At 42.7% G+C, this 25171-nt stretch overlaps 1 protein-coding gene across 6 annotated transcripts in view; it reads right to left on the bottom strand.

The window, feature by feature from the left end:
* Positions 1-25171, bottom strand: part of NDRG3 (NDRG family member 3) — a 65610-nt gene that overhangs the window by 21866 nt on the left and 18573 nt on the right. For 3 of the 6 annotated variants that reach the window (XM_052791560.1, XM_052791551.1, XM_052791588.1), the window contains one exon: positions 12947-13052. In XM_052791560.1, the coding sequence (XP_052647520.1) occupies positions 12947-13003 (57 nt within the window). In that variant the 5' untranslated portion in view covers positions 13004-13052. Of the gene's footprint in view, positions 1-8794; positions 8831-12946; positions 13053-25171 lie in introns of those variants that run through there. The other 3 variants (XM_052791542.1, XM_052791570.1, XM_052791579.1) reach the window with 2 other exon arrangements.

The raw sequence follows: 25171 nt of genomic DNA, 5'->3' as shown, positions 1-25171 counted from the left end.
GAACTGCTGGGAGGTATTCCTTGCTGGGGAGTTCCAGAAGGTCAGACTAGATTGGGACATTATCCTATTTGGCTTTAACATCTTTGAATGATTCTTAAACTGAGGAGGAAAACACACATCCAACTATGACTGCCAAAGTCTAAATTTACTGTGGGACTGGTTATGGGAAGAAGTGAGCACATGCCCAGGTGGGGGAACCATCTCTGACTGCCACCCTCTGCCTTTGGCCAGAAAGGGAAACAATGCAGTGCCACTGACAGGTGCCACAGAAAGTTTCCCATATTAAGAGAAAACATTTCTGAGTGAAGGAATGAGGCATCCAACAGCAGCTCCAGAGGTGCTAATGCCTTGAGCTCCAGAGACTCCCAGGCAGCAGAGGTACCTGGGTGCCAGACTGCAGCAGTCCAAATTCCAGCCATGCTCCCTCAGCTCCAGGTCAGACTGTGATCCAGAACTTAAGTTTTAAAAGTTATTAAAGTCTGAAGTAAACCATTTGTTTCACAGTGGGAATGATTAATGATGAGAATTCATATTACCAGTGATTTTCACAACTAATTTATTAAGCTTCTTTTTTGGCATTACCAGATAAGTTTTACTCCCAATGTGAAGCTGCTCAAAGTTCAAAATTAATTCCCTGGAAAAACTGAGAATTGATTTAATTTGGAGACTGACAATAAAGATGACACCTGTGAAATCCCTTCAATTTTTTTTTTTTTTTTCAACATTCAAGTCTGGCAGAACACAGAGCAGCAATGTGTCTGTTGCTCACATTCTGCTCAAGCTTGTAGAATGTCTGTTCTAGTAGAGGGCTAGAAACATTCCCCAAACCCCTTCAGCTTAAGGACACTCAGGTCCTGGGTCACCCAAGCCAAAGAAAACTGCCACTGCTGCTTTGCTGTGAGGTGGAGGAGATGCAGATTACTCAGGTCAGGTTTTCCCCTTTTTCAGGGATACTGTAGCTACAGCCATTATTTACTTAATGTCACCTTCACCCGTCTTGGCAAAGGTGGAAAACAATTGCAGCATGCTTCTTGGGCAACCTATCACAGCTATTAACCATGGAGAGATTAAAGTAGAGATTCCATTGTATTGCTCTTTGCAACAGCTGCCCTCAAATTTCTACACATTACTAAAACACCACCACAAACTATGCCTATAAGCTAAGAAAAAAATATTGTAAGACTGTAAAACATCACCATCTGGTAACTCTTACCATTACAGTACCACTGACCTTAATGCAGTTGGGTAGGTAAGTGCTTACCACATCCTCTCTGTACAAAATTATTTTGGAAATAGTAGAGCTGAAGAAGACAGCTGCGTAGGAAGCAAGCCTAAATCAGATTTAAAGCAACATCTTGAACTAAATTATTCATTTCCATACAGAGCAGAAATTTATTAATAGAAAACACAGTACAATCTATGTAAGCAGGCAATGGTTTCTAGTACTTTGTGTAATTGGATTAAGTCTTAAATTAGAGAAATGCTGGGTGAGGATCAAAAGCAGCAGAAGAACGAGGTAAGTAATCTGGTTACACAAACACCAAACCATCAGGAGACAGAGGTGCTGCTGGGCTATCCCCAACCTATTGCTGTATATACAAACAAGCCTTTATGTGTTCCTGTTCCAAAGGCATGTGATGCTGAAGGACAAACCTCATGTGTACCTGTAACCCCTTCTCATACTCTGTGTCAGCCAGAGAGAAATGGCAAGTCACCTCCAAAACACAGATTCTGCCAGAGGACAGATACTGGCTCTGCTGTCAAATGAACTGAATTCAAGAGACCTACAACAGGACTACAGCTGACAGGTTGGGTTTGTGCTCCCAAATCAGAGATCACAAACTCCTACAACTGTGGGATACTTGGAAAGTAATGGGCACATAGTGAACAATCCAGACTCGATAGAATTGATCAATTTGTGAGCCAAGGATATTTTGTAGGCAGCAGACTTCAAGGATGCTTTGCTTGTGGACACATATTTAGCTAACGGTAGTAAGAGCATTCCAGATGCCTTTAGAAGGCCTTGAACAGAATAAACAAGATGACAAAAAAAGAAAGATACCAGTTAGAAGAACACAGGTGCGCATTCCACGATAAAGGGAACTTGGCAAAGAACCTCAATTCCACAGCTTATCTTGACCAATTAGCCTGAGACAAGTTTCACATGTTTTATTTAATACAACCAATTATGCCTTATGTTTATGCGCGTGTGCAGTGTTGTTATAACCAATCATTAGGTGTAACTAGGCGCGTGGACAGCTCATGCTAAGCAATCTCTAATTTGCTTATGCGTGAACAGTAACTAGAATGAACATATAAACCGAGCTATCTTGGCAATAAAGTGGCATCTGCTTGATCATATTGATTGTGTGCAGTGTCCGTGACTTCCGCGTCAACATACAACCACACAATATTGAGGCCAATAAGCAATTAATGACAACAACTACGTGTTGGGGATGGAGCAAGATGTACTTCTCCATCTCCTGCCCTGCCCATGTATTACAAGAAGCAGTTAAAGCCACAACTTTCTTGCACTCTGGTCAAGTATCCAATGTCATGAGCAAGGCACCCAGCACAGATTTAGAATAAATATGTGGTGCTTCTTACTACTGCTCTGAGGGTAAATCCCCCCTTCCCCAGCTAATGCACGAAATTGGACCTGCCTAGATCCATAATAGTTCAGGGTGAATTAAACCACTTGCAGATCAGCTCTCATCTGCCCAAGTCTGGCAGTGGGTTTTTTCCAGCACTCTGCACCACTATTTTGAGTCAGTAGGGTATCAGCAGAGTATGCAGCCCTCCCCATGGGCTGCAAACAGAACAGGTTGATGCCTCTAGCACTCTTGCATCCCCTGGACAGTGAGCTCAAGGTGCCACAATCTGCAGACACACAGCCTTTGTAAACCTGAATCCTACACAAGGAAGACTTGAATGTGCAATGGCACAGGCAAGTCCAAAAATATTTTGTGTGACTGCTAGACCCCAGATCATCTTAACCCCTAAAGGCAACCTGGAAGATAAGCCAGGGGCCATGTTTCCAGCCAAGGACAGTCCACCTGCTGACATGATGTGCCAAACTACATTTCGGTATCTTGCTGAAGACCATGAACATCTTAAAATCTCCTGAAGAAGAGAAAGTAGGCCATATTCTGTCTCCCCAAACCCTCAATGTCCTTGGGAACTAGAACTGAGTCTAACTGCATCGAGTTATAACTAGTATTGCAATTACTCATTAGTTGCTCTGAAACTTTGTGTTTCAGAGAGTTGCATAACGGATGGAAACAGATCAGTCACTGTTAGTGGAAAGGCACCATTCATTTTTCTGAAGGCGGGAAAGGAGGCAAATCCCTTTCTTAACATAAAGCGCATACATTTGCTTTGCTGTAAGAACTCACTGACAAGAACAAAAAAACACAGGAACTTCAAATACCACATCTGCATAATCAGCCTCTTTAGCACACTGTTGTCACAAGCATACAGAAAGCAAAAGTAATGTTTAAGTAAACCCCATGGAAGGACTGTGCTCATATGTTTAAACATAAAAGTCATGTTTCAGTCCAAGTCCAGCTAGCAAAAGCTTTCCAGAACTCAACACTGCAGTTTTACAGAAAACACAGTTTTTAGATGGAAAGCCAGTGATGGGAAGAATCAGAGGAAGAGCTTCCCAAGAAATCGGAATAATGACAAAAAATTTCCAAAATAAAATTCCATTTTAATGATTTTTAGCTTTACAGTATTTGTTGCTATAATGTCAGCAGAAGTCAAAATCAGTACTTTAGTGGTGACACTAGTTTTAATAAGATTAGGAGCAGCTCCTAATTTAGCAGACATTAAAAAATCTTGCTTTCTAGATCAAAACATCTTCTGTGTTGTAACTAATATCACTCTAGCACTTTGAACTAGAGAACAAAAGAACTCGTACAAATCAGAAGAACAATGGTCCTCAATATCCTAGGCAAAACGTTTCAATGCTGGTGAGAACAGCTCCCTGTTATTCATACAGAGAAAGCAAACTCTTCCTCAAAGTGCTAATGTTTCATGTTATTTCGTTACAATCAACAGAAGATGCTTTAAAACATCTTGTAGTCAATGCCACTGTGTAGCAATCACAAGCTGGCTTTAATGATTCCATTAAAAAATGAACAGTTTCGATTCAACATCCATGACATTGGCAAATGCACACGATGGAATATTTCAATAACCTCTCAGTAGCAGAACACCATCTCCTACTGCACAGCAAGCAAAAATAAAGCAAAGGGATTGGGCAAGGATAAGCAAACTTTAAAAAACGCAGATTAAAAAGCTTCAAACAAATGTACTTGTGGAAGAAATTCTCCAAAATTGAATCAGTAAAAACCTGGGCTTATTGAAAAGTTATACCTTCAGTGGAAAAAGTGGCAAAAAATTTCTCATTGAGGTCTGTCGTTAACTGTTCAAACATTTTGCTGTGTTTTACTCTTGGCAACGGCAACACTGAGTAACTCTACATTTTCAATTAACTGCAGCAATGCATAGAAGTTGTTGTACAGGCCAGCTTTAATTTCTTTCCTCCATGGGTTTACGCATGTCTTGTCTTTTCTGGTTCAGCTGAACTCTGCATGTCCTGGACTTACTTATTCCCACCTCACCTTGTGAGCTTTCTGCAAATACTCTGCCAAATCCCAGACCCATCTCCACACCCCAGGTCCTCTTCCGCATGGTGTATGCTGGAGGGCAAAACATGTCTCTCCCTCCCTTCTTGTGGGTGGGAGGCAGCAGAGGGGAAGTACTAGCTACAGATCAGATGAAATGCTAGCTTATAACAGACTGAAACATAACCCAGATTTATTTGGATAGTTTTACAAATATATCAGCATATTCCTTCATTTGTATTTAAAGCAAATCACCTGGAAAAAGGGGACAGATTTAAGCTAACACAGAACACCTACTTCTCAAAGCAGCTGAAGAGGATCTGCAGATAATAATAAAAACACAAGCACAGCTCTATTAACTGTGCAGGTCACCACACCATCTGTCCATCAGCAACCCAGACCATTTAATCCACCATCTGCCTGTGAACATTAGAAGAAGCCAAGTCTAGATTTCACTAGGATTCATATAGCTTTCAAGTAAAATGTAGGTCTCAGATTTAGGTTAATACATTTTATTTCTGAGAATAACCTAGATTCATATTGATAAAGAACCCTAAGCCACCATGCTAGCTCTCCTTTTTATCTCCATTGCAAATGGTTATCAGATTACATGGGGGTTGTTTCAGCTGATGCCCAGGCAATCTGTTATTTGTCAGGGTTAATTGCAGTTGCTTGTAGATGAACAGTTGAAGAAAACCAGGGCACCAGTATCTGAAAGTCAGCTGTATCAGAAAAGCTAAAAGCTGCTTCACACCACATTCACCCAGAGTAACAAATTTCAGAAGCAGAGGATGCTTGTTCTGTTGACTTTGCCCAGATCTGATCCTGGCAAGTTATTCAAAACTAAAAACAAACACACAGGGGAAATTAATAGAAATTCACAACGGCATCACCCATTTTCCCCAAAGGAAAGAAAGATCTTACAAACCTTAAATATACATGTTACCTTGAACAGTAACACATGCCAAAGCTTTACAGAAAACAGCGTGCCTAACCTGTGTGCCTGGCACTACGCAACTCACAGAGTCAGTGACAGTGCTAACGACATGCTCATGAGCTGGGATTAAACTAAACACTTCTCCCAGTCATAAGCATGGATCAGCTGTAGAAAATATTTTAAAACTTCATCTTCCAGCCAGAAGGGGGTCTAGAGGCACTGCAGGATGAACAAACACTGCGGCTAGATGTGTTACTGCTCCAGCTGTATCCAAGGCAGAGCTCTGCAGGGGCATGGGTCAGTCCTAGAAGGAGCTGGGATGGACTTACAGCAAATCGCCTCATGGCCGAGGGCACAGAATAACACAGGCTGAAGTAATACAGGACTCACTCCAGTATGTCAATGTCTTGTACTGAGGAGCTCAAACTGGACCTGCACTGTCAACAGGGTTGCCACCAGTGCTGACAGAGGGCACCCCCTTCCCTTGCCCTGCTGGCTGCAGCCTTGCAAGTGACCCAGGATGTGGTTGGCTCATGCAAAGCCACAGCTTTATCTCCATTTAAAACAGCATTTTTTTTGACTATTAGAAAAATAAAGAGGCCTGAAATGTGTGTCTTGCATCACTGATGCCATGCTCTCATACTGCAAACACTACACTGTGTAAGATAATATAATCCACCCCACAACCCCCCTAAATTTTTGTCTTAAAACCCACCAGGACCCTTGCAGATGTTACTCCTATTGAAGGCTGATCAAGAACTTCTGTAACTGGAAGCCATCTTCCAGTTATCAGCCTTTGTGAATTTGTGGCCAGTTTATGCCCAAGATCCTTCCCAAGGCTCTTCCTCCCTGTGAAACTCTGGACAAATTAAACCCCTGCCTCAGCCTAAGTACTTTTAAGTCTCTCTTTACACAACAGGATCGCCATTCCTCTGAAAGTGAGCAAACTCACTTTGAATTCCCCCTTCTCCAACACTGGTAAGTAACGTCACATCAATTCTGCAGAGGCCTGAATGCAGCAGCCAGATGTGCTTTGCCAGATTAAAAAGCAGCAGTAATTTTTCACAGGACAACACAAGAGCTCAACCTCCTAGTTTAGATACTGTTCCCAGTATTAGCAACTGAGGCAGAAAATCCAAGGACCCAATGCACCATCTATCCTCTCTGACAGATTTCAAACAGAGACTTAATCCACCCCTTGGGGGTACCTTCCACGTAGGACAGAGGTCCAAGACAGGTGTGCTCTGAAACCACACCTTGTAGGGAGAGACACTGGAGGGAAGTGAGGCTGGGACAACATTTACAGTCACAAGAGACACTGTGTTAACTTCTTGCTAAGAAAAATATTCTAAATGAATTACCAAGAGGGCTCCCAGAAGGAATATCTTGTCTCCTGCCCAACTGTTGCCATGGCCACCAGCTCACTGCTGATCTAAATCAAAGCACAGAGAAGCAACAAGCAAGTCCTTCCCCAGCCCAGCACTCCTGAGAGCCCCTCTCCCTGGCTGCAGGGCCGCTTGGTAGCTCTTCCCGCAGATCAGCCCCGGGGTGGACAGAGAGCCAAGACAACAAACAGCACCAGAATGTGCGGAGTGTGCATGAATTGGTGGTTGCAACACCATGTTTCTCTGGGGCTCGCACAGCTTCAGATTTGGGGTGTTTTTTAAAGAAGGGCGCAAAGAGGCTTTGCTTGTTGAAGGAAAGTGTAGAGTGAAAAGGCAGCAGCGACGCACAGCTCCGTTACAGGGACTCCTTCCTACCTTCTCGCACTGCTCAGGCTCCCAAGACCATACTGCTCACAGACAGGCAGGGCACGGGAAAACCCCGAGTTTTGTTGGGTCATTAGGGAATTTACAGTAAAGGCTCAGACACTCAGGCACTGTATTTATATTCTTTCCAATCATGGCAGACAGGCCTCAGTAGGCAGTGCGTGTACTACCTAATGCTCTTACTCAAAAGCATTGCACCTATTTTTACCCATTACCCATCTGACATGGGAGCACTCTGTACCTCTAGAAGAGATGGAGAAGATTCAGAAAGACAGATGGAGACAGGATGGTACAGGGAGGTGTTTTAAACCCATTACCTACCCTTATTAAAACAGAAAAATCATTGCCTAACACTGTTGCCACTTCTAAGACTAGACACTAAAGTTTCAACATGCTAAGATTAGTAATTTTTATACTTAGAGGCTTTAAGATAATACTAAAACTCACAATGAATCAAGCTAAAGCAGTACAGTGACACATGCCTGCCCAGATGGGGTGTACTTTCAGTGTCTGATATCAGGAGATGGAAAAACTATCTTCTTAGGACTGTATTTATTATATTCCTGTTCTGCACACGCTTGCAGAAGGTTTTCTGGAATCATCTACATCAACAGACTTTTATAAAACACTATCACGTGATGTTCACAGCTCTATCCCCTAGCTGCACCACTGGTGTAATACAGCAGCAAAAACCTGTCCTGTGCTAAGCAGAACACTACAGTCACAGCAGCCTCCTAGAGCTGAAGAGAAAGAAAAACCGCTGGCTGCATATTAACATGCTGAGTGGGAATTCAGCAAGGTAAGCCGGCATGGTAAACAAACCTGTGCTCTACAAAATGCACCACGTAATCTCAGTGCTGTGCTCCACCTAACAAAGAACGTGTCCTCTGTCTTGGATGCTTGTGGTGCAACCACTCCTCTAAAAGGATTATTCCTACAGCAACCAGAGCAATCAGCCTCATCTCCGCACTACTCTGTCAGGTGAATAACCTCCCAGAAAATGACCATGGCTTTGTCATGACCCAGGCCCAGCAAAGCAGGGCTGCTATATCTGAGGCAGCTTGGTGACTTCCATCTCTCAACACAAATAGACAGAGGATGAAAGCTTCTCCTTTCCTAGCCAGTGAACCAGATGGGATGTGACAGAGCTGCAGCTTTTCAGCATATTGCATGTTTCCAAGAAACTGCTTTTCAGGAGACCAGCCATCCTGCGAGATGTGAAGCCTTGGCAAGAGCAGTCCAGGTCTGCATCTCAGAGCTCCGAACAACGTGCTGTCCATGAAAGGGCGAAGGGCAATTTCTGCCGACTAGACATATTCACGTTCTTATTGATTAAACCTTAACAGGAGCTAAAATTAAGATATAAAGCTTTTTCCTTTTTCACATCTCTCTCTCAGCATTACTGATGGGCCATGGGGAGTCTGCCCATAGATCCTTGTCTCCTGCACGTGTCTTACCTGACAGTCGAAGTCTTGGAAGTTGCGAGCTGCATTCTGTTAAAAACCAGAGAGAGAAAAAAAAAAAAAAAAAAAAGTTCAGCACAGTACCCCAGAACACCCCCAACAACATCGTGAAAGTTCCCCTCAGAGACCTCTGCTTCAGCACAGTCTAGCCTGACTGCAGTCAGGACAGCAGCAAAATGTGAGACCTGTACAAGAAAACTCCATGCAAGTTCTGCCCATTATTATACAGCAAGGTTGCTGGGGGCTGTCCCAAGGCTGTCAACCAAGGAGAATACCTATGGACACCAGCTGAGAGCTGAGAGCATTGGAGCAGGGACAGATGTACACAGGAAGGACCCTGACCAAAGTCAGGCTGGTTATGAAGTTGGGTTTTGTCTGGCCCTGGTGCCCATTATCAATTTGAATGCAAAACTCTTGAAAGGACTACCACTAGGATCTCACCTAAAGAGCACAAGAAAACAAGCTATGCAGTCAGCTGCTCTGCAGTAACTGCCGTGTGCACAGCATCATTCCACGACAAATGCAGTGACCTGTAAGCTACGGAAACCAGAGTGCATGGAAACCCGGCTCAGCAATTCACAACTGACTTTTCCCAGAGGGTGACACCACGCATGCAGGTGAGCACAGTAAGTATAGCACACATTTGGTGTACTGCAAGTTTGAAAGCCTGCAGTAACTTGTCTGGATGCCCACATGCTTCCTAAGACTCTGTCTCTGACCACAGAGTAGGTTATGCTACCGAGTCCTGTCAAATGCTGCAAAAGGCTGAGCAAATCATTTGAGACAGCATTCTAGCTTACGTGTTTTAAGCACAGCACCTTAGTGCTAAAATTACAACTAGGACCACATGACAGAAACACCCCAAATGTTTCTTCTGGCTGAGCACCCTAACTCCTCTCTGTGCGTAAACAAATGGCCCTGTTTTCCTCCCCCCAAAGCTTTGCCACATTAGCAAGAACACAGGTTGTTACCTATGGTCTTCAGCCTGAGACGTTTAAGTTGAGATATCTGCAAATCTGTTTTAAGAATCCCCCTGGTGTTAAGTATTGAACTGTGTCAATGTTTTGAACATGACATGGCACAAAGCACCAAATCCTCAGGCTGGGGGAAAAGAAAATAAAAAGCAGCCCCCTCTTATTTCAGTTTGAGATCCTGAAGTTAGTTGAGATTTGACTACTCTGCCTATGCCTCTTTCCCTACTCTGTTGAATGTAGGCAGTAGAGCCTTCTCACCTACCAGGTCGTAAAGAAGGTCAATTCAGTCATCCAATGCCACAGTGATTAAGGACTGTAACAAAACCTATGAACAAATGAGAAACTTCTGTATCCAGCACCGGACTTGGACGGTGCATGCTAAGTAAAGGCTGATCTGTATTTGTACTGAGAAAAGCACAAGATTCCCCACGCAGGGAGCGGGGAGGAAATGACACAAAGCAAAGAATGAAGGTCTGCAACTGTGTTGCTTGTTGCATGGTATACCATGATGCACAAGTAGCATTAGGGCTGACATGTCCTGACTCCTGGATACTTGATTTTAACACACCAAAATCTGACTTTAAACCATTAATCTATTCCTTGAGAAAGTTTAAGATTAAGGCAAGTTTTTCAGGCCTCTGAAGGTGTGATGGCTGCACCTCAAAGGCAAAAAGCTAGCTGGAATGACCCAATCCACCCTAAGGGCTGTCCATTCAATCTCCTGAATTAAGCTGTTGCACTTCAGCAAGTTTTCACTAAGGCTATATTAATAGGAATCAAAAGTGCCAGAATACAGACCATACAGAATAATAAAGTGTCACTGGGATAAGTTTTTTGATCAGGTTAAAGGCAGCACTCCCTTTTTCTCTTTCAACTAAATGGGAACATTTGAAGTTGATTTTTTTTTTTCCCAGTATAAAGTCACTGCATTTTAGTGAGCCTGAATGAGGTGAACATACATAATATAATGTATTTTACTTCCCTGCACTTGCTATTAGGCCTAAGTTACACACAAACATAAGAGTGTTTGTGTTCTTTAAAAGTCAGGCTTGTAATTTTTTGCTGACTTTGATTTGAGACAAATTTCCATTTCCCAGGCAATTCCACTGGTTTTAGAGTTTGAGTATAAAGACACCAGAGCTCCTTTTCTCTGTACAGCAGCCTTTGTAGCTGAAGAGTTCATGAGCGCTCACCCATTAGCACCTTAAGAGTTTTACTGTACTATTTCTGGCCATTAATCCATATTGGCTCAAACTCCTGTATCTAAAGTGGGTTGGTCAGTAAAAGTCTTAGCGAACTGCCAGCTCAATACTTTTTGGACTTTGATATGCTGCACAGAACAGCACATTATGGCACCGCACCCATATGATCCATAAAACTATGTCTAAAAAGCACATGTATTATTTCAAGCTTGAAAGCATTAATAAGGGCCAGGCCTCAAGAGACGGTAGCTCCCTGAGGCAGTTCTTTTGTTAAAACAAAGTACAAAAAGGAGAGCCACAGCACACTTCTCTTCCCATGCAGTGCTGAGGATGGTTCTGGAGCCACTCTACATATTTTTTCCTACTGAGATAGTATATACTTCCTGTAACTTCAAAACTGAGTCAAGGAAACCAAATATCACTTTGTATGTGCCCTTCAGTGTGCTGGTTAACACCACTGGGCTGTTTAGGTGAGCACTCTGCATTTAAACCAGAACTGTCCTATTAGATAAAAGAAGTCGCTGTGTAGATGACACCATGGCAAGGACCTGATGGGACTGATTGGGCAATACTTGACAGAGAGACTGAAAACTTATAAAGTGAAAAACACTTTGTTTTGGCATGCTTCAATACCTCCTACCTAGGTCAGCTCACTGAAGCAAGGGCAGCTACCTTCAAACTCAAACACGGAAAATCCTAGCAGAATCATGAGCAAGACCTGGGGCACTGCATTTAGGAAGCTTGTTTTCTGTAAATGTTTATCTCTCATTTTGAAATCATAAGCTGCTTCCAAAGCCTTTTGGCATTTTTATCTGCTGGTCCACACTGATTTTGTTCTTCCAAGACTCATCCTCCCTGGAAACATTTAAAAAAATTATGTTTAAGCTATAGTGGAAGCCTAGTAGTCAGCACTAGGCTGTAAGAATAGGCAGCTGGACTGCAGATTTCAGCTGAATTTTTAGAGTTTAGAGATATTAAACAGATATGCTAGCACACTAAAGAAGTGAGCAAAAAACAAGCAGCACAGACTAAAACATAGCAGAATTTCAGAGATTTCACCCATTTTGTGTGGGAGTCTGCACTAGACAGCGCAGTCTTCCGCAAGCACACAGTGAGCGGACAAAATACTGTATCCCTTTGGCAGCACTAGCTAGTTCTTGATGTCAGCCACTAAACAGCAAAGCATCAGGAACGGCTTCACACACCAAACTTGGCTGTGAGGTATGGAAAGTGACCAAACTGCATTGCTCATAATCACAATTTGCAGATGCAAGATTCTAGATCTTGTTGGGATGGCCCATAATGACTTAGGCACTCAGAGCAACAGTTTGTGGCAGAATCCAGTGAGGCTAGGGCTTTCCTAAAGCCCAGATGGCTCTCTTCCAGCTCACAGAAGACAGACTGAAAGCCTTAAAGACCTGCTGCAATACAATGATTTTCCAAAGTTTCAGTATTGCATGAACCTAGACTGCTCTAGCTAGGCTCTGCAGATATTAAGAGGAAATGGCTTTCCATTACTAAATCCAGGGAGACAGGGTTGTTTTTGGGGGGCAAAACACAACTGGATAATTTTAGACAAAAGATTTTAAACAAAAAAGTTAAAAAAAAAAAAAGGGGGGATACAACCCAAGGTTTCTCTAACAAGCAGGAACTTATACAGGTTTTACAGCTCCGCCAGGTCAGGAATGGTGTCACCTTTCCAATTTCTGCCCTGCCTTTGTAAATCCTCAGTACAGGCATGACATACTGTTTGGCCAGGACTCCGGACTTACCTGAACTGTGGTGGTCTGCCTTTCCCTGAGATTTTGGAAGAGTGTGTGGTGGTAGATTATCAGAGTGTGGAAGCATTTACTGTTTTTCAGTACTTAAGGTACTTCAAGCTGTAAACAGATTCTGGCAATCAGGGTTCCTTGCCAGACGCAAAGTCAGCCAGAGTACACCTGTGAGAGCAAAGTAGCAGCTAGCATTACCTTATCATTCAGGAGCGGTTTGATCTCTGTCAACTGAACATCCTGCAGTTCATCCATGGTGCTGTAAGTAGAGCCAATTAATCCTCAGGGCAGCAAATGGGTGATTCTGAAACAAAGGCATATTGTTAGAAACAGTATTACAAGAGATGCTAGCCAAAGAAAGCTTTAAGATCTTTCATTAGACTTTTATATGGTCAAACTGAAGCCTGAAAGTCTAAAAGCAGCTGGTTCTTGGTGTAACACAAAGCACCTGTAACTGTAGAAGGCAAACAGCCATGCTTGCACTGAATGTGTCAGTTATGCTACTCCTTACCCTTCGCATTGCCTTGCCCATTGAAAGCTGTCCCTGAAAGCTCAGGCCTTTCTACTGAGAAAGTCAGGATCCACTTCCATGCATTGCTGGTACTTCTGCCATAGTCTGCCTAGAAATGAACTGGAAATGACTGGAACAGCAGAGTGAAAAACTGTGTTCAGTATGCAGGAGCACTTACATCTCACTGCCCTGCCTGACACACCTTAACCACAGCATCCAGCCACTGAAGACAGTGCTGTGCCTGTAACCCACAAGACATGCAGGCAACACTGCATTCGCACAATGGAGATAGAGGTGTGGCAATCCAGGTAGCTTGTTGGCAGAACGTAAGACAGCCCAGAACCCAAGGCAGCCCTTGTTTTATGAGGTGGGATATAAAAATGGCCCCCAAATAGTCCTGGTCCATTTGAACACATGCAGGGTAACACTGTTAACTGTGCAGCCCAAACAATCATTCTCCATCAGGTGGTACAGAGGCATCAAAGGAAAGAAAAAAATGCAATCAATAGTATGTGAGTTTGCTGTATGTCTACGGGAGATCACTGCTACCACAGAGTCAGAGAAGAAATCCTCTAGTATAAACACAGCAATGAGGATGGACGAAAAATACGGCAGAGTTTACCAGGGATTTAATTTTTCTTCTTGAGGCTCTACCTGTGTTTCTAGACAGAACTTCTAGAGCAGGCAGTTGCAGCACTATGAAGAGGGCTCTGGCAATAGGAGATGATCACGCCTGATGGTGCAGATTATTTGGTTGTTCAGGAAAACTATACATATTACTGTAGATGAAATAAAAGAAGTCATGGACATAAGGAGGGACAGGAATAGGCATGTGGTGGGCTTCCTGGGCATTAGCTGAGTGTGCTAGAAAAACAACTCTCAAATACTGTCACAAATCAAATTCATTGTCTAAGATAATATATTGCTGCTAACCACGGAAGAAAAAAAGTGCAAAAAGAATACTGCAACGGTGCTTCTCCAGCCACCTTAATTCCACACAAACATGCACTGCGCTGGAAAGGAGGGGTTCCTCTCACCCCAAACGCTGTGCAAAGCTACATATTCTCGTCATCCCCCTTTGTGCCAGGACTAACATTTGTGTGGCTGAAGCCAGCCTGGCACAAAACAAATCATAATGCCTTTTCCCTCTGAAAATGAGCCATAGCAGCTCCCCTCTTTTAGCTCCTTTGCTTTGGGAAACTTGAAATTATTCTTCTTTTTCAGATTTATTTTTGCTATAAAACATCAGTTGTGAGAGTTCCAAGAAACCAGTCAATTTACTGGTAACATCCCCCTCACCCCATGATGAATTTTTATTCAGAAGAGCAGTAAGAGTCATTATACAATGCACTGTAAGCCCCAGAGGAAGAGCTAGTTACCGTAGGCGTTACGGAAACCAAAAAAATATTTTCTACTAAGGAATTACAACTTTTGTATACACTGGGACTGATTAAGAGCTCAACATCTACCAGGTTCTCTCCAAAACAGCATCCCACAAGGTTACAGACACCAAAGGAGTTTCAAACAAGCCTCACAAAGCTTATCTGCAGCAGGTGACACAGTACTAGAACAACCACCTCATTATTTGGGGACCTTATTCTTCTCTTATGCTCTTATGAAAAGACACCCACTGGACCTGATGGCAGGCAGGAAGGTGATATTTATTCTTGGGGTCACCCAAGAGACCAAAGTTGTCCACTCTACCCAAAGGGATTAAAAAACTGTGCACACACCAGCCACCTTTCTCTGTGGGTTTTTATACACAAGGGAGTAGTAAGTTACACTTCTTTTGTGGTTCATGTGTCTTAGGGTCACACCCAGCATTTTTGCCTAAACCAGAGTCTACAGTAAAGCAGGGCATCTAATAATCACCCTCTAATCTATCAAACTTTGACTGACCAAAGAACAACTCAGAGCACAAATTTCTCTGTGTTAGATTGCTCAAAGGTATTTTTGCTAAAGCTTTGCAGATATTCCTCCTAGTTTCCCCTGCGCTATACAAGGACAACAACTCCCAGAGAGCCCTGGGATGCAATACTGCATAAATCTGCCCAGGGACATCATTTGCTGCTGATACAAGCATGCAAGCCCATGAAGTATGTAAAGTCTAGAGAGAGGGAGACAGACACATTTTGTAAATCCCATGCACCACTTCAAGCATTTGTTATATAAGAATAATAAAAAACTAAGTAGGTATTCAGAGCAAGGATTATCAAATGCTTTTATCTCATCTACCTCAATTTCATACTTGGTCTCTAAATGCAACTACAGTGCACACAAACAATGTCACTCTGAAATTAATTTATCTCCCTGGTCCACTATTGTTCCAAACACTGTTTCAGGGGAAGGGGGATCTCTAGGGGCTAAGGCAACAAACTGCAATTACACCTGCACTGTGTGTTGCTCCTTTGTTAAAGTAAGCTGGGCAGCAATAAGAAAGGCTGCTGTTTTGGATGCTGGGCTCAAAATTAGGTAAAACTTCTCAAGAGAGAATAGACCACCTTCCTTAACACCAACTGGGCTCATGCAGCTGGGAAAACTTCTGTAGAGGAGCATGCAGGAAGAGTAAGAGACATGCTCTGCATGCACAGTCTGCAGCACAGTCAGCTTGGGAGACTGGCTCGGAGCAGACTGCAGGAGCAGACTGCAGGACCTCCAAAGGGACCAGAGGGAACCGAATGCTGAGGTGAGCCAAGAAGCCACTGAAAATTGTTGAACTGAGATCAAAATCAGACAGAAAGATTAAACCTGCACAGCCATAAACGGCCAGATGGTGGATTTCTTTTCTGAACCTTTTGATTCTAATCTGCTCATCCAGCGAATCTGAGGTTTTTTCTGCTTTCCTACAAACTCAAAGTTTTTGAAGGTTTTTTGAAGGAAAAGGTACAGGGGGGCCCCATCACTGCTTGCAAGCAGCTTTTTTTAGATTGCTGAACCACCTTTCTCAATCCACTCACTTGTGAACTCTCCAGAAAACGGCTGTCAGCCTCAGGACTTAACTTCAATCCATTCAGAGGATATTCTGTAGGCAGATGCACGCACTTTTCTCTTCCCAAGGTCTCAGCAAGCTGAATGTGATTGCCCTGGACCAAATCTGGGTAACTTGTTATTACAGCATGAGATCTGACTCACTCTACATGATTATTCACCACAACTTCACCTGAGCACCCTGCTATACTAACAGGAACATGGCTTTTGGTTTAAAACATGGCAAAGGGGCACATTTGTCCAAAAAAGGCCACAAAAAATTTCTCAAAAGAGAATGCTTTGTAGCAGGGAGACCTGTAAATCACATCTCCAAATGCAGAGGCAAAGGGAAAGGTGGGGTATTGGTGAGCTGGGCTATCCTCTGCTCCAAACATGTTAAAGACTCCTTGTAAAAGATCTGCAGACATGTCTGCCCAGGAAACAATCAATTCTCTCCCTCCACTTCTGCTATTTAGAGAGACAAACATGTCATTTTGTAAGCTGAAAGCAAGTTTAAAATACCACAACAAAGCAGCATAAATATTCATAACACACAGAAGAGCTCTGTAGAAGACGGGCTACAGGCAAAGCAAAAGGTTTGCCTGGAATGATCCCTGTATAAATCATACATTTTTCTATAAATGTCCCAGTACCACCTGCTTTGCAAGTATTCCTCTTGGCTCCATTTATGTATGGCTATAAATACACTCAAATACCCCAATTTAAACCATCCATCACTTTCCAAAGGCTGGAGTAGACTCTTTGCTCTTTGAAAACCATTAAGACAAGAATCGAGGAAAGACATTTGGTGAATCACTAGCAGAGAGACTAGAAATCAGGGCAGGATGCAGAAGGCTGCAAAAAACCAAGGCAGGTGAGCCTCAGAAAGAAACCATCTACCTATAAATAAGATCTGAAATATGTGCTTGCATGCTTACTCCAAGATAAGGGTGCTCTCAATTTATATCATTTCAATATACAAAAAAAGAAGTTGTGTTAAAGTAAGTTCAGTAAGTCAAGAGCTTGAGTACTACAGACCTGCACCCCCAAAGCCAGCAGTATAAACTGCACTGCCTGTGGGTACTTCGGCTCTGGTTTCTAGTTCGTGAAGTTCTAGCAGTACTGCTCCCCACAGGGTTACAAGCTGCAAGAGTTGGATCTTGAATCCAACTTTCTGGGCACCTCCTTGAATATTCTGTTTTATTACAGAGGTGCAATATTTCCACACTGTTTAGGAATCTCAGTGCCACAAAATCTGGTATTCAGAGGCTGCAAATTCTTGTTCATTCATCTCGACTACAGCTTCTAATTTGTTAACTCTATAGCCCATTACACTCCTGCTTTGTACGTTAACCACACTGAGGCAAAATTACACAAGGCAGTTATCAAGCTATGCTACAAAACATGGCATTAAATGTACCTAAATATATGCTCCCTTGTTTGGCAGCCCAGCAGAGGCCAGCTGAAGAAGCTTCCTCTCTAGGGATGGACTACACTTACAGTCATGACAGCTACACACTTCTTACAAGATGGAAAGAAGAAATGCTGCTCCGGGGTGTGCAAAAGGAGATGGGAACAAATCCAGAATTTGCAGCCAGTGCAAGAACCAAAGTATGCTACTTATGGTCCTCAGGTTTGCAGCTCAGGCATTTATTCAGCCACATGTGTTGTACAGCTTTTCACTACAGCTTTTTCCTTTCTACATAAGGGGATTCCTGCCTCCTGTGCCTCCTTTGCTTCTCTCTCTCATACACACTGGAAGACAAGCTGCCTGATGAGGCTCCTCAGTGTGGTCGGGCAGACCACAGTCTTGGCATATAGATCTTAAGTAAAATATGTTTCATTTATGGCCCTTAAGACCCTTGGGCACTCCTGTTATATTGCTCCTCAGTCCTTTGTAAGCCTCTTGACAGCAGTGTGCTTCTGAACCCCCTGCATATGCTACTCTCTTTTCTATACTGAAATGCTGGCTGACATGGTAAACTTCCAGCAAAACAGGCAAAGGGTCCAAATTCACTTTCAAAATACTTTCCTAGGTTACTTGCTTTGTGTTCCAGCTCATACATTTTTGGGAATGCACCGCATGGTGCTCCACCTCCAAGACAAACTGCGAGCCTGCAGAGAGAAATTACATTCTGCTTAACCAACACAGTGCCAGCTACTGCACATGAGCCACAGCAGCTTCCTAACACAGCATGCTTTTACCTCCTTTAAATCTGGGCTACACCCAGGACAGAAATGCCAGCTGCTAAATATACTTTCTAAGGAGTTTAAATGAGACCTACATTTAACAATGGTTTTGTAAGGAAAAGGTCCGTGCCTAGCTTTGCATTAATTTTGGAGAAGGAGTCCAATTCTAATTACAAGAATCATCACACTGCCACGTCTGTAACTGAGCTCAGCTAAGAGGACATCGTCCTTCATCACTGTTTGAATTAACAGGCATCAATTATAAGGCTGATTAAGCAAGAATGCAAGAAAAATGTATAAGTCTTCAAATTGTTTTGGGTTACCTGGACCAGTGCCCATGAAAACACTGAATCATGCTGAGTGTCCCCGTACAGTACAGTCCAAGAAGTTTTAGAGTGGGGATACCCAGGATATAAACTGGAATGAGAAATTTCTCCTATGAAAATGATGCAAATTATTGTCTCTGAAAGAGCCTTTTCTGGACATGGTATCTCTTTCAAATAGCTTTGCAGCACTTCCCTTAATCTGTTCTCCCCAACGCAAATGAAATAAACAGTGGCCATTATTATCAGTCATGTTATTCACATGATTTTTCCATGTCCCTTTCTTGCCCAGTGGCAACACTCTAAAGCAATAGAATCATAGAATCATAGAATCATTTTGGTTGGAAAAGACCTTCAAGATCATCAAGTCCAACCATTAACCATGCCCCCTAAACCATGCCCTGGAGTACCCTGTCCACTCGCTTTTTGAATACCTCCAGGGATGGTGACTCAACCACTTCCCTGGGCAGCCCATTCCAATGTTTGACAACCCTCTCAGTAAAAAAATTTTTCCTAATATCTAACCTAAATCTCCCTTGCCTCAACTTGAGGCCATAATACCTGCATTATCCAGCATCAGCAGCTCGCACAGCTCAAACTAAACCACAGAGCCATTTTTACTAGTTTTATGGTGAAGGACATGTTGAAATGGATCTGTTCAAAGATGCTTTCCCCTCTACTGAGTGACCTGCTTCCATAACCCCATAGTTCAGGAGGTCCCACCCAGGCATGGGTGAGGGCTCCTGAAGACTTCAGTTGGACATTTGCCCCAACCAAAACATTTGTAGCTCTTCATCAGCACTACCACCACCGCATTCACTGCAGCTTCTCCCCATGCCATCTCCACTATCTGTCCAGTGACAACACCTTCAAGCTCTCACCCACACAGAGGCAAGTATGTGTAGCTCAACTCAACTGCTCTGCAAGCACACATCCTCCCATCTGACACAAGGCAAGTGGGGAAATTGGTCTCTTCAGCAGCAACTTACTCTTAAGCAGCTTACAAATAATCTGACTGCTTTCCATCAGATCCTTTGGTTCCCTCTGCAGTTTTATTTTCAAGCTTTTCTGCTTTATTTCAACTATGCTTCCTACTAACTGACTGTGCATTTTTACATTTTAAGTGAAAAAAAGTTAATCAAATGTGAATATGTATCCCATTGAGCAAAATAAAGTGTTCCAGAGCAAGATGGATTGGAAATCTCTTTAAATGAGATTTTAATAATGATTTTTATCATCAAGCGGCACGTTTCAATTTACTGAAATTTAACACTGATTTTGCATTTTATTTATCTTACTGAAAAGGTTGCATTTTCACTGGCTACCAAACATTAAATTGCATTGATAAATAAAACCTTTACACCCAACTGAGCCTTCTTGCTGTCTGGGAGGAACCACCATTTAATTTACGGTATAGCTAAACAAACATCTGACTAGACCTCTGCTTTCATGTTTTGTAATGCAATTGTGATTAACCTTTTTTAACTCATTTCTTTTAAGTGCCATTGGGATGGAAGAAAAATATTAAGATCAAATGCATAAGAAAAGTTTGTAGAGTCACTTTCATTTTAAAAATAAAACTACCTTAAATTTTTTGTGTTCACTCATATATATAAATTGTACAACCTAAACCTGATGTAATAACATATATTCAGCAGTGAAGGAATTGCACCAAGTAGTTTCGGTCACATCTCTTGGCATGTGTAATGTAGTGCAGCCTGGATAAACCTAGCTTAATGTGGGTACAGAGATCATCACAGACATGTGCAAAGCTCAGGAATAACGAATATATTTGCTCCTCAGCAGCTAAGACAACACAACTGCTTCTGGTAACAGCTCATTCAGGTAACTAATACCCTTTCATTGTCCTGTGTATGTACATACATCTAAATCACTTCTACTAATGCCTTTGCAGAGCAAATCCATACTTTTCTTATTTCATTCAAACTTGAATAAATGGATTTTGGCCATCAGAAAATAGTATACTTGCAGGCAAAAGCTGATCAAACATTTCAACATCTCCAAGTTATCCACCAGACATGGGAGAGACCTTTTGTCACAGCAAATACATATTGTTTAGTATTAAATATTATGTCTGTTGAATATAAGAATACAGATGTACACAGAAGACAGATTTAACTCTCAGAATGCAGTTCCACTATTTTAATGTGCTCTAACTGCAGACCGCTTGCAAAAGTGGCATTCACAGGATTGACGTAAATTTTAAGAACATATTATTAGGAACATTATTAAGAACATAATATTAAGAACAAGAATATACGATATTTCATATCGTATGAAAAACAAACTTCTAAAATTAGATTTTTATTACATGCTTTTTTCCCCCTTCTTCCTCATTAATTAAATGTATCTTTCCCTTACCCATGTAGCACTGTTCCTTGGACCTTCCCAGAACAAGCTCTTTCAGTTTGGCTTATTGCCCATCCTACATCATCTGAAGGACACTCTCTCCAGTATCAGTGTCATTACTTCAAAACCATCACAACTGCTGTACTACTGTCCCTTCCATCATTTCCAGTCTGTGAATTCTTCCAAGCAGAAAACATCCTTGTGTGTGTCAGGCTGAATTTTACGCCCTTTCTCAGGCAGCTGACCAGCGCAGGAGGGGTGACTCAAATTAACACAGTTAAAATCAGGAACAGATATACGGCAACTCGGAATCAATTCAGGATGTAATTTCATTATTCATTTAATATAATTGTGGGTTGCTGCCAAAAGGGATGCTCCTGTCCTCCCTACACCAGCCAGAAATTCCTTCCTCTCCTTCCCTTGCACCAGGTTGATGATGATGCAGGTAACGTGGCAAGTCAGATCCGCTTACTGCCTCCTCAATTGTTTTTTCCAGTACTAATTTTCACTTGGATAAGTGAACTGACTGATGAAAAGGCTCATTTAGCTCCTTCTGTACCAACTTTTTTCTAAATCTGTCAAGTATAAAGACCTTGCTTTGAGATTTGATTGCAAGAAACTGGGGTTTTTGGCAGTGTTAGCTCTTCAGTTGAATCACGGAGCAGATAAAGTATGTGCTCATGACACTGCCAGATGATACGCAGGGGCCTGTGCTTAGCTTCAAGATATGCTAAATCTAATCAATTGAGATAAAGTGCATACAGAATATAAGACAGAACTCAGTTTGCTAATCTACAATTACCCTACCTTGTTGTAGGGTGTTATTCAGGATAAAGAGGAACTAAAGTTTCACCTCACAGCCTCTGAAAAGGAACATCAGACCTTCCAGCTCACTTCCCTGCTCCTCCGTCCCCCTGCAGCTGTGACCCAAACCCTGCCTGAGGCAGTCTGGCATGCCTGATGGCAACGTGAGCAGATTTATGCTGACTTTTTGCCAGGCTAGCTTTCTGCTCTTTTAGTGAACTGAATGAGCCTATCAGACAATCACATGAACATCAGGACTGGCTCATGTAATGAGGACCAGACTGTAATGAGCTCTGGAGTCAGCTCCAAATCCTGCAGTCTATGTTGCGGATCATGGACAACATACAGAGTAGGCAAATATGCAAATGAAGTTGTTAATTCACTACAGTCTTCATGGTGCTCCCTGGATACAACTAACCAGGCCTATAAATTAACATCTAGTACACATCAGCATGGGCATTCATGTTATGAATTTCTGAAATGGATAGAAGCCTTTTGATAAAGCAGGTAATAATGTCTTATTTCAGCGCGGGTGGAAACAGTTATGGGATGCAGCAATTGACCACATCTTATTCCAGCCATTGTGAGCAGTTCTGGGAGCAGTTTGTAAACAGTTGCATGAATACAACACAGACATAGGATGGAAAACACCAACTGTTTCAGCAGGAAATCAAGACTGCTCAGTGTGCCCGAGGCTATCAGCTCCCTGCAAGGTACATCTGCCCAGGTACTGAGACATTAACTCCACAGAGTTCACTGGGATGTGCTTGTGTCAGACCCTGGCCCTTCCCACAAGTGACACTGGGCACACAAGTGCTCCAAGTGACCCGTTTCTCAGAAGCAAACTGAAGCAGGGCCCATTACAGTTGCTCTTCTAGGAAGCATCCTGTGGAATGATCCTTTGAAGGATACTAGTGGAAGATCTGCTTTTCAATAGAAAACACAATACCATAAGGCTAAAAGCTGTAGTGTGACAGAAAGCCACCCAACCTGGCTCTCAGACACTAAATTTCAAGAAAAGTAACTATTTAAAAAATGAGGCAACTTGTCAAAACATTATAAAAAAATAGAAAAAGCAACAAAAAGAAGGAATCCTACAAGGACCCTGGAGACGGTTAAAAATGCTTTATGGGAAGCCCAGGTAATGTGTGCGCCACTATGCAAGCATAAAGAGAGCCACCTTACATCCAAACCCTGCATGACTCAATAGGAAGTTTAAGGAGGCCATCCTGGGAACGGCTGGAATTTAAAAGAAGTGGGAACTTTATCCAAATGAGCTAAACAGGAAATCCCATAAAGCATGGCAAACCAAATGCAAATGGGAAACTAAGAGGACTAAAAGAAAGAGAGAATTCAAATGGTCCCTTGGCAAAGGATGCTCAGACTGAGAGTTTGTGTTACTTGTTTACTTGATATCTATGTTACTCAAACATGTCACAACCAGGAAGCCAGCTACAGAGTGGATGAGATCACCCGACCACCACGATGTTCAAGGGGCACTGCGGAGTGGCAAAGCCATCACAGGCACCCAGCAAATACTTGACATCAGCCATCACTTCCAAAGCTACCACGAAAATCCCACACCAGCATGTTTTGTGGTGCAGACAGAGCACAGGAGTTAGAGCATCCACAGGAACATCAGGTGGTTCAGTACTTGTGAAAACGTTTGAAAGTTAAAACTCATTGAAGAGTTTAATTTATAAACACATTTTTATTCTTGCTGCATTTGTAAAACTTGGGGGTGGGGGATGTTTCTCCTGAGGCACAGGTTTGCTTTCTACTGTTCTAGTGAATTGAAGCAGCTCACCCTGTGATCACAGGAGCAAGGGAGCCAGTGCAATGGTGGGAGTGAGGGGAAAGGAGAGGGGGATATGACCCACCATTCAGGAGAACTATTAATAGAGCTCAAATATTCAAGGTTTTAGAGGTAAATAATTTCAGGACATTCAAAAAAATGGTTTGATACATTCAGTAGAACAGGTCCATAAACAGACACTAGATGGCAAAAAAATAATAAAATGGATATATCCTCCAGTCTCCATAGCCCAACCTGTGTGGATCCTGGGAGAGCAATGGGGAAAAGCAGCAGAAAGCTGGCCAGCCCATAGCTTCTCCCTAAACAGCTTCCCCCACTGCCACTGTTGGAGAATTGGATGACTAGATGCACTGCTGGGCAGGCCAAACAGCATCTCTCTTACGTACGTCTTTATCTAACACACTTCACATGAAACCCTTACCATGCATTTCTCTACATGCTGAAACAAGCGAATAGCAGAGAAGCTCCTCAGCACAGCCTGGGGTGCTCAGCCTGTGAGGAAACTACAGAATTACCTGCCCACCAGCATCAAATTGGTTTTGACTGGGCCTGGATTTGGGCAGTTACTCTTCAATTGTGAAATAGCATCACCTGAGCAGGGACCCACCACCCTGTAACCCCCCCAACTATATACGGTAAGATGGCAGGTTCTGGACAGCCAAGTCCCTCCCTATCACCAGATTAAGTCACCTCATGGTGAAATGCAGAGGTGAGAGATGTATTTCACTATCAGCTGCATCAAAAGGAGGCCAAGAGCCCCAAAACAGATGCCAACCCTCCCTCCCTTGCTAGTAAAACCCATCCATCAATGACACAAACTGCTTAAATTCTTTGTCCAGGTGCAGAATCATGCTACAACAGGCCTGGGATATCATCAGGTATGCCAACCTTCAGCTAAGTTCTGCAAGTCTGATGATAAACAGGATGCTTCAATCTGGGTGGCAGCTGCCTAGAAAACATGTTCATGTGGGTTTCCTCAATGTTGGTCAGACAATCAGACAAGAAAAGAACAAAGCAAGAAAAATTATTTTCCTGCAAAATGCTTTAACTATTTCAGGAATGACATCAGTTGCTTCTGAGGTTTCAGCAGCAGAACAGGCTCAGTGTCTCTCTCAGATGCCCCTGCTCGACATGGCTGCACAGCTCTAAGCAGCCTGGGTCCCAGAGGAGTGTAGGAGGGGGCACAGGGGAGCCAACTGCTGCTGGTTCATAAGCTCTTATGGCCAAGTGGCATTTTACCCAAAATAAAAAAAAAGAGCTCTTTCTGATGATGGGCCTGAGCTCTGTTGATCATTGCCACTTGTGGCTGCTCAAGTAATTTGTCACCCTTGACAGGCTCATGGAGCAGTGTTTAACAATCTCATCACAGCCTCATGGAAATCTCTAGGGTCTGATTCCTGGCCATCAGTAACTGATTTCAAATCACTATTCATAAGAATGAC

The sequence above is a fragment of the Harpia harpyja genome, chromosome 1 (assembly GCF_026419915.1).
Source record: "Harpia harpyja isolate bHarHar1 chromosome 1, bHarHar1 primary haplotype, whole genome shotgun sequence".
NCBI lineage: Eukaryota > Metazoa > Chordata > Aves > Accipitriformes > Accipitridae > Harpia > Harpia harpyja.
This window is presented reverse-complemented; position numbering and strand designations above follow the sequence as displayed.